A 9,810-nucleotide genomic window follows, 5' to 3' on the forward strand; every position below is an offset into this window, starting at 1 on the left:
CTCATTTTGCCGGAGACAATCTTTCATTCAAGTTCAAATGGCAACATAGTAATAAGAGATACAACAAGGGGCATATTCTTAGCTCAACCTACTCTCAGGAATCAAATGTGAATAGTTGACTGGTTGTCTCCCCCTCCCTCTAGTTTAGAGAATAAAGTGAGAGATCAGAGACTAAAATAGTAGAAAGACGGGCATACGAGCTTGGTTTTACACCTCCGATTCCGATTCCGATTCCGATTCCCAAGTGGGGGGCAAGTCCCTCCAAGAATCGTTAACCGAAACACGTTTTCTCCTTCCTCTACTATCCTCATCATCATCATCATCATCATCATCCTACCTGTATTTCTCTAATCTCCATATGGTCTATTAAACAATTCACCCCTCTCAGAAAATCAAAACAGCCATGAATAAAGAAACGGACTTCAATCTCCATCCCATTGGCGTCATCGTTATTGATGGTGTGCCGTTTGCATTTGTTTTTCAACATACAACCGTCGGGCCTTTTACTCTGTGTTTTGTTTCTTTCTTCATTATAGATAATACTACATTACAATATCCTCTATCAGTCCATACATTGATGTTGATGCCCATACTATAGCGCAGATTTCAAGTTCACTCGGATCCTTCCATCAAAAATGTGTAGCTCACTTACTATTTTGTGGTATAATATGTCTTTCAGAATCCCTCAAAGCTCAAACTAAAAAGAGCTGTGAACTAAAATCGATTTTGCGTTCGAGCTCTTAAAATGCAAATTAAATTGCTCATTTTTTTGTATTTGACTCAAACCTGATACAATCCCAGTGAACTTGAAATCAATTTTGTGTTTGAGCTTCTAAAGTTCGAGATATTGAGCAATTTGATTTGTAATAGAGAAACTATTCGAACTGATCAATACCTATTCTCATACTTAAAATGCAAGTATTTTTCTCTGTTCATTTTTGGACATTTGGAGTGTTTAAAATTTTATTTTGTTGACACCCGCGCTTTAGACGTCTTAGACGTTAAACAAACTGCGTTAGTTAAAGCCCAGGACAGGGGAACTGTTACGTGCCGTGGCCGATAGAAGAAAAGGTGGGCCAGCCACAGATCGCTAGGGCGGTGCTTGCGCGTTCCGAAACCAATTTCTCCTATAGCCAGCTGGAGCCTACCGAATTCCAAATAAATATCATTTTCTTTTTATTTGGAAAAAATATATATTTCTTTTCTCCACTGGAGACTATTTTATTTTGCCTTCGCAACCAATTATTGGGTACTGGTAAAATATCTATAGAAAATCAAAAATCTCTCATCCCTCCTGAATCTTCTTCTCCCATCATAATTTCTCAATGATTTTAGAGACTCATGTTCAATCCTTATTTAACCTCATCATGCATGCTGCCAATTCGAATATCTAAACGCAAAAGAGTGAAATATATCCATGATAATTCTAAATGTTCTTCAAATCTGTTATTGGTAAGGGTCCTCCCTATAATCACATTCTTAAGAAATCATAAGCAGTTCAAAGTTTCAGTCTTACGAATACCAGTTAAAAGATCTAGAACGACAAAGAGTGAAATATATATTACAAAGATCCCCTGATATTCTAAGGATGTACATTTGGTTCAGCTGTGTCACGAGGCACATACGCACTGTAATCACATTTTTAAAGAGTATCATGTAGAGATCTTACTTGACAGATGAGATTTGTAGAGAGCACACTGCTTACAACTAGGATCTTACTTGACAAATTTGAGAGAGAACACGCTTCCACTAGGATCTTACTTGACATATTTGAGAGAGAGCACATTTCCACTAGGATCTAATGGGTCCTACCTGCCACATTTTCAAGATTTCAGAATCAAAATGGACATGAGAAATTTTAATAAAAAATAACATGAACATGAGAAATGATCGTAACTGAGTAGCTGAAATGATTTAGAACTACACTAACGTATTGAAGAGGAGGTAAGATTCTATGTCAAGAAGATAATAATCTCACCCAAAAGCATCCTAATGTTCTTCATAGTAAGGTGGTGTTGACTGGATGCACATTTCATCCTCCTCGCCATCCTCTTCATTATCATCTTCATCTGCATCTACCCAGTTGCTCGGATGACGTTGTGATAAGCCATTACCAATGATATTTGACCTATCTGCAAGTAACAGAATGCATAAGCTTTAGTAACTTTTACGAGGATTGTACAAAACAGGCAAGAGAAACCTAACTAGCTCTGTCACAAACCTTGAGGCTCTTCCATATGATTCTTCCCAACAGGGTTGCAGCTAGCATAATCAGTCAAGAGAATAAAACCAAAAATGGCAAACAACATCATGAAGTAACTTTAGTCCAACCATCTAAACAACATTTTGGGAGCTAGGGGCTGTGATGAGCTAGTATTTATATCTCTGAAGAGAGACTGATAAAGACATGGTTTGGTTCTTTTTGATAATAGAAACAGATAGGAGAGATTTGGACAAAAAGAAAAAGAAAGACAGGCTTCCAGAAGTCATAAGATAAGCAACTGAAAGCACAATGAAACGCAAGTCAGATTAAGGATACATGTTAATACCATCAGGCTCATTTCCCCCAGCAGACGCAGCCTTTGATATATGCATTGTGTTAAACCTCTGAATATCTCGCTGTGCACTGGCATTCAAATCTCTTTCCCCTTGAACCTGGCCTAATTCTGCACCACTACTATTTTTTGCACCACTTCCTGCACAGCTAAGAGATTTTAGACAATGGACGTGCAACTTGTTGTCACTATTACAACACCGAAAACTGGTTACCTGTAAGATCAGACCACATTCTTGTGTGATCAGATGAATGCTCAGGGACATTTGTCCTTTGATGCTGCGCTTCTGACCCCATGCCATTCTCATCCTGGATGTGCACTTCAGCAGCTCCTTGCTGTGATGCTAGCATGGTTGCAAGTACCAGTGTAGCATCAAAATTTGAAGTGGATGAATCATCAAGACCAAATCTTGGTGCCATGAGAATAGGCCTGCATTCCCCAATAAATGATTAACCAATTGTAAGTTACCATTTGGTGTACATGATAGTAGTGTAAAACAGATGGATTATGAATCTAGTAATCACTGTATGATCCTCTACACCATGCTGACAAGACAACTAATTAAACTGATTCTAAGATATGTAACATCTTCCTGATGACCAGTCACAATAACGTCAAATAGAAGTCCGGAACAAAAATGAGAATTGAACTATGAAACCAGCTGAGATATATAGCATGGTTAACCCTGGAGTACTGAGGGAGTCAATGAACATCCTCATTTATATATCGGCATCAAAAGGATGCACAGGGACTCTGGAATATGGATATGGAAGCTGACCACTAAACAGCAGGTTAGGTTTGAGTAGTACTCTAATTTGTGGCTAATATCGAACATGGTCAGCTAATGACAGACATATTAGCTTGAAGCTAGAAACTCACTATTGGATATGGAAGAAAAAAATGCAAATGGAGGAAATTTAAATAGAAAGAAATCATAAATATCTTACTCTCCAGACTTCTCAAAGTACAAGTGAATTTCAACTTCACAGCCTTCACAGAACGAGAGAAATGCCTGAAATAAATTTCAAAAGGAAGTAATGAATTAATAACAAAACAGTTAATAAAAACTAATGAAAGTAATAAGCTTGATATCATCTGTATCTAAGAACAAAAGGCTGATCAATTAAGACGGTGCTTTTTCACTACATGATAACTATAAAAGGATGTCCGAAGGATTGCATTTTCAACTCCAACTAGAAAAACTGAATAGCATTTTAGAGAACTTTACTTCCACAAAAATGTCTAGATGTCCCCATGTAAGAATATGACAAATTTTTTAGCATGCTCAGTAAAACGTTTTGCTGATAGTTTTCATCATGTTGTGATGGTTATGTAAATCAAATATGATAATGGTTGTGGGATATGCAATATTCTTTGAGCTCTAGATGAATCATTTACACTTATATGGCCTCACTGAATCCTGATGTTTACCCTTTAACTTCCTGCTAGAGTGTTCATTTCATATAAGAACTCCTATTAAATGAGTTTTTTTTTTTTTTTTGTAATTACTCCATATTTATTTACCAAAAATATTCAATCTAACTCCAGCTTTATGTTTCTCGGTTAACCACTAACCTTCAACTCCTTCATGGCAAAAGTCACATCTACAGGGTTTCCCGTGTGGGTATACTGCACAAACTCTTCTGTAGGGTCTATCCATAATTGAGTATGCAGTAATGAGTCATTATCTGCCATCAGACAATTAAAGCATAAGCATCCTCTGTGTGAAAAGATTAAAATGAGAATATCAAAACTTGTATTACCTTTGGTTGGGTCAATGTAACTTCTAAGTTCAACCGCTTTTCCTCCAATTTCACTTGCTGCATCCGAAGGTAAGGAAGTTGGCTCTGTCGCAAAGATAGTAATCTCTTGAAGTGATGACTGAAAATTAGCTAGCAATCTGTTGAGATCTCGAGGCCTCACTACTAGGCTGCTAGGGAATTTTGTCCTATCAAGTGCCAAAAGTTGTATGTCGGGTTCAACATTGCAAATGATCCAATAGGATTTCCTCATACCTGCAAATATATGGAGTTCAGAACACAATAATGAAAGAAGATTATGTCATGAGGAAAAAAGCACCAGTAAGTTCTATTATGACATGAATGACCCCCCATAAATGAGAAAATTCAAGGGATTCCATATTCTATGAATAGCAGTTTCAGAAGCCTCCTCTTGATTGGAGATAGCAATGACTTTATTATACATATACAGAGTAATCCCTAAAATTGATGAAACTTTTTAACTGAAGAAAAGAAGACACAAAACCTTGTGGAAGCTTTTCTGATATTTCTTGATAACTAATAAGTTTACAGACCTACACTATATATAAGAGAAGTTTGAGTGATGGAACAGACATCATCATCACCTTTACATCTCATACAGTAGCCTGATCCTTGATTAAAGGAACAAGGCTAACAAAGCACACTATCATCTGACATAGAGCACACAAAGGTAAGCTATACAAGTCAAGTGTACAGTAATAGGTGGGCCTGGAACTCCTAAGGACAATAGACATAACCCCAGCAATGCTTCCAAAGTACATAACCAATTAACCATGCTTCCACTGTTGAGTGAGCTGCTTCATTCAAGCAGCAAATCTGGACTACTGCTCCAACAACTGACAGAATCACTTGTGTAGTTAATGAAACATCATTTATCTTTCATACATAGCTCTACTATTGTATTCCCCTTTCATACTTAGCAATAGGTTAATCTGTACTAGTATAAATATCCTCCAGTTTGGAGAAGAATACATCTGGGAATTATACCATAAACCTATTCTTGACATCCACAGTTCCACTTCCAGTAATAACATACAATGACAAGTAATATGACCCAAAATGAGTTTGCATATTCCACTTTTGCAGATATTTATAAGCAACTGCATAAACAACACATACAATCTGCAAAATGTAACTTACCACTATAGCATTCTAAAGTCCATTGCACTTTTGACGCATCGGCATCAGGCAAATTCACACTCAAATGATCTATGCTTCCTATAGGCGTCCTCAGCACAGCACAAACAGCCTGCACAAACCAAGACAGTAACCACGCCATGGTAAAAAAAAAAAAAAAAACCAGTAAAACACTGAAAATCAGCTCAAACTAATACATTTACCTTTAAAAGCACACTACATTGCACCAGGTCACCAGCAACATTGTAGACATCAAAGAAGTCAGGCTTAAACGTGATCGACTGATAGGCAGACCTCGACGCATTGAGCGTGTGAAAAGCCAGCTGCATAGACAGCAACAACACCCTTAGCAAACATTGACATATAGAGTAAGTGAGTAACAAACTACATAGCAGCCAATCAACTAATTTACCAAGAACCTCGAAATTAAGCTCTTATCCCCGAAACCGAAGAACACAAACACTAACTAAAGAAATCATATCGAAAACCAAAAGCACAAAGAATCCGAGATTCAAACAGTTATTTCCCTATTCTATTGGCCCTTGTTCAATTTACTGCCAACTAAACCAAACATGACTATTTTTAGAACTCTACTGTCACTAATTCCTTCCAATTCATTTAAACCTCATAAGAAATTAAACAAACTACACATACATTTTTCTCATCTAAACCCCATAAAATTGCATAAGCAAAACCCTAACAATTTTTCACCATAATTAAGCAGATAGTAAATTAAATTCAGAAAGTTACTACCATAACTGAACGAGCTGCAGATCTTAGAGCTTGCTCTAATTACACACCGAGATCAATATTAATCCAAAAAAAAAAAAAAATTTAACTAGTAACATTATCTGAGTGAATTAAGTTAATTTCTTCGAGTAGAAAAATCGAAAGAGTAAAACATAATCGATGAACTATGAGGTTAAGAGAGAGAAAATGGAGTGGTTAAAAAGAGAGAAAAGTGAAAGGGGGAAAAGGATTGGGAGACCTGAGAAGAGGAGGCTTGGATGGCGAGCTCGTTGCCGACGCGTGCGAGGCACGTGATGGAGCGGGCGAAGGTCTTGAGGGCGTTCCCGCTCACGCCGATCTCCATGTTCGTCTCTCTGAAGAGAGAGAGAGAGAGAGACGGAAGAAGAAGAAGGCGCGAGAATATGAACTTATTTAGGGAAGATGGAATGGGAAATTGGAGCTTAAAAAATAATGATTAATAATTAGAAATTAAAATAGTGTGAGTCGGGTTTTGGTCCGGATCCGAGAGGACTGGGCCCGGACTGTTGTGTTTTGGGATGAATCCGAGGCAAACCTGTGGTCGTAGGCCTCATCATTTGGTTCTTTGGCCTTAGCCTGTCTTAAAACCCGTCCTACCCTATAGGGCCGAAGCCTTACCCGGCCCTCCGTTAGGGCGGGCTGACCCTAGCCTTTTTTAATTAGGGTAGGGCAAGGGTCAAGCAAATGAAACCCGACCCTGCCCTATTAAACCCTTTAGGGCCAAGCCCGGCCCGGCACGGCACGGCCTTAAAAGCCAGTTTTTTAGGCCCTAATAATTACTTATTTTTTATTGTTTTTAATATGTTTCTTATTTTTTATACAATACAACTAATCTTGTAAGTTTTATTTCTTTAATTTGTATTTTTCTTTGTTAAATAACGATTGATTTTTGGTGATTTAGAGAGATAGTTAATGAAATATAACTACTTAGATTAATAATTCTACATGTCTTAAGTTAAATATAATGTATATGTATGTTAAATAGGACTAAAAATAGGGTCTTGTATCACATATATTCCTTGAGGTAATATTTGAGAAAAAAAATTAAAACTCATGAATTTATTTCGTTAAACAAAATAACGTCATATTCGGCCCTTTCGGCCCTATTTAGCCTTATTCAAAGGGCTGGTCCTACCCGATCCTATTAGCCCTAGCAAAATGGGCTTTAAGGGCGGGTAAGGGCTTGCATATTTGAGGCCCGGCCCGGCCCAACCCGACCGTACACGGCCCTAAATTTTATTGACCAAGTCAAAACTCTACCCAACCCTACCCTAAGCCTTAAAATTTAGTGTAGGACCGGCCCTAGCCCTAGCCCGACCCATGATGAGGCTTACCTGTGGATTAAGAAAAGAAAATACAGTGAAATTGTTTGAGCCCAGCGGGGATTTTAGTCCAAGACTCGTAATAAGTTTTAGATAGCGTTTGGGCCAGTACCTGTGGCCCTTTTTAAAATATGAAGCCCATGTAGGGTGGCGAGCTCTGACAGCGCGCGAAGTAGAATTTGGCAAGGACTCTGATACCCCGCGAGGTTCGCGAGATCCTCGTTTCAGTTCGCATAGGAGTCTACAGTGCTTGGCGAGGCGGGGCGGTATTAGAAGCCTAAGCGAAGTCTATTATGACACGTGTTGCGTGGGTAGCACAGTTCGCGGGCGAGTTGTGTCCTTGTGGAATTCTAATTGTTGAATCCGAAGGGGTTTGTGATTAAAGATCCATCAGCTAGCAGCGAGGTGCTATATAAGGTAGCTCGACAACAATTCAAGAGACACAATCAAATCATACAAAAACAACTTACAAACTCTCGAGCATTCTTGAAACCTTAAGTTCTAAGTGCACCTCGCCTTAGTTCTCGGAGCCTGTTCGGACTCGCCATTTCTTCCTGATTATTGCTTTGCTCGCTCTAACAGTGAGTATCGATTCATAGGTGAACAGAGGTTTGCTTGTAATCCCTCGTCCGCGAGGTGGCACCGGAAACCCTTTCGCTTGATTAGAAGTCTAGCACAACGCATTCATTCCGCGCCCGCGCGGTGGCACGCCCCGCAACCTTGTTTTTTACTTTTGACGTCACCGGAGTTACAACTCTACCCCTGTTGAGACGCGTGGCCAAAACAGAAATTACGATTGGACTTTCGGAGCGGTGTAACTATAACTTGTTGTGAAAGATCAAATGTAATTTTCGAAGTATCGAAATGTAACATTTTCCCTATAATGGGTATATTTTGACAACATCTGTTCAAGGAAAGAGCGATCCTCTTAGGATTCGAGATAACTTACTATTGAAGAGGAAATTGATGTCAACTTACGAGTTCATTGATCAAAATGTGAAAGAGGTACAAATGTGACCAACAACTTTTGTCCTTAGAAGAAAAAAGTAGGTTTGATATAATATAGCGATAGTTTGAAGTTTGGACAATATCATGTTTCGTGATTTACGTCATTATAAAATTCTAATTTTTAAAAATAAATAAACATTATGGTAAAATGTTAGAAGTTTTTTTTCTTTTTTTTGCGTGTTTGTAATGTAGAAGTTACAATGTTACATGGAGTAACTAAACCACCCAAATATATTTCATCGAGTTCGACAGAATCAATTTTACCTGTGATTAGTGATTACTGCTTGGCTAAATTCCTCCTACTCTCTCTTTAACAAACCAGCATGGGGATCTTCATAAAAAAAAAAACAGCATGGGGATCAAATCCACAATATCTCAAGGGACATGTGTATCCTAGTGGAGGGTCACATCCCTTCTTTTAGTGAACTTTCTTTTAGGTAGAAATAATAGACATTACTTGTATTCAAATCCAGGAGCTGACACTATGAAGGCAGTTCTTAGCTTGTGTAGTTGTGTGCAATCCTTTACCCATTTGCTGCTCTGAAGCATTTAAAGGTCTAGAGACATGTTATGCCTCAACAGATGAATTTAAGAAAAGGATTTCCCTTGTTTCACCCATCTAATTGAATCATCACTCTTGCCAAACTCATTTCAAACATTACCTAAACACTATTCATCCTTCCCAGAAAAAAAAAAAAAAAAAAAACATGGCAGTTGGCAAACAACTAAAAGAACTAAATAAAGATAAATTGTGATGGTGGGCAAGTCAGACTAATTTATGCCTCAAGAACTTAAGTTCATCAAAAGGATTTCCCTTTTCACACATCTAATTAGATCATCAATATTGCCAACCCCATTAAAACACAACCAGTTCATTTAGTACAGATAGAGTACACTGCCATATCAAAAATTAAATGAAAACTTTCAGAAGGCAACCAGTTCATACAGTACAGATAGAATACACTACCATCTTTATTTAAAGTAAGCAAATGCAAGAAGTAGATTAAAAACCAGTGTTTGCATTCAGTGGAAGGCATAATGATTTTAATCTTGCAGTAATTATCTGCTTTGGCTATCAATAAACCAGTGTTTGTAATGTGGGTTCAACTTTTCATGGTTGTTATGTTGAGCAGATTGAGTTTAGGGAAAAAGAGGGAAACAAAAGAAAGAAAAAAGGAGTTGATGATCAATATGTCATGGCACACACTTTTAAACGTACTACTTCACTTTTGTAAACCT

The 9,810-nt window shown here is 37.9% G+C and overlaps 1 protein-coding gene across 1 annotated transcript; it reads right to left on the minus strand.

Moving 5' to 3' along the window:
• Positions 1 to 1,781: 1,781 nt before the first annotated feature.
• On the minus strand, positions 1,782 to 6,566 carry LOC101311489 (cell cycle checkpoint control protein RAD9A-like). The gene is made up of 11 exons (XM_004302349.1): positions 6,462 to 6,566; positions 5,677 to 5,796; positions 5,477 to 5,585; positions 4,319 to 4,570; positions 4,131 to 4,243; positions 3,503 to 3,567; positions 2,770 to 2,984; positions 2,540 to 2,696; positions 2,222 to 2,262; positions 1,979 to 2,132; positions 1,782 to 1,812 (listed from the first exon to the last, which is right to left on the minus strand). Exons 1-10 carry the CDS (start codon positions 6,564 to 6,566, stop codon positions 1,990 to 1,992), a joined length of 1,320 nt encoding a protein of 439 aa, XP_004302397.1. The 3' UTR covers positions 1,782 to 1,812; positions 1,979 to 1,989.
• Positions 6,567 to 9,810: the final 3,244 nt, after the last annotated feature.

Source organism: Fragaria vesca, linkage group LG6 (assembly GCF_000184155.1).
Source record: "Fragaria vesca subsp. vesca linkage group LG6, FraVesHawaii_1.0, whole genome shotgun sequence".
Lineage (NCBI taxonomy): Eukaryota > Viridiplantae > Streptophyta > Magnoliopsida > Rosales > Rosaceae > Fragaria > Fragaria vesca.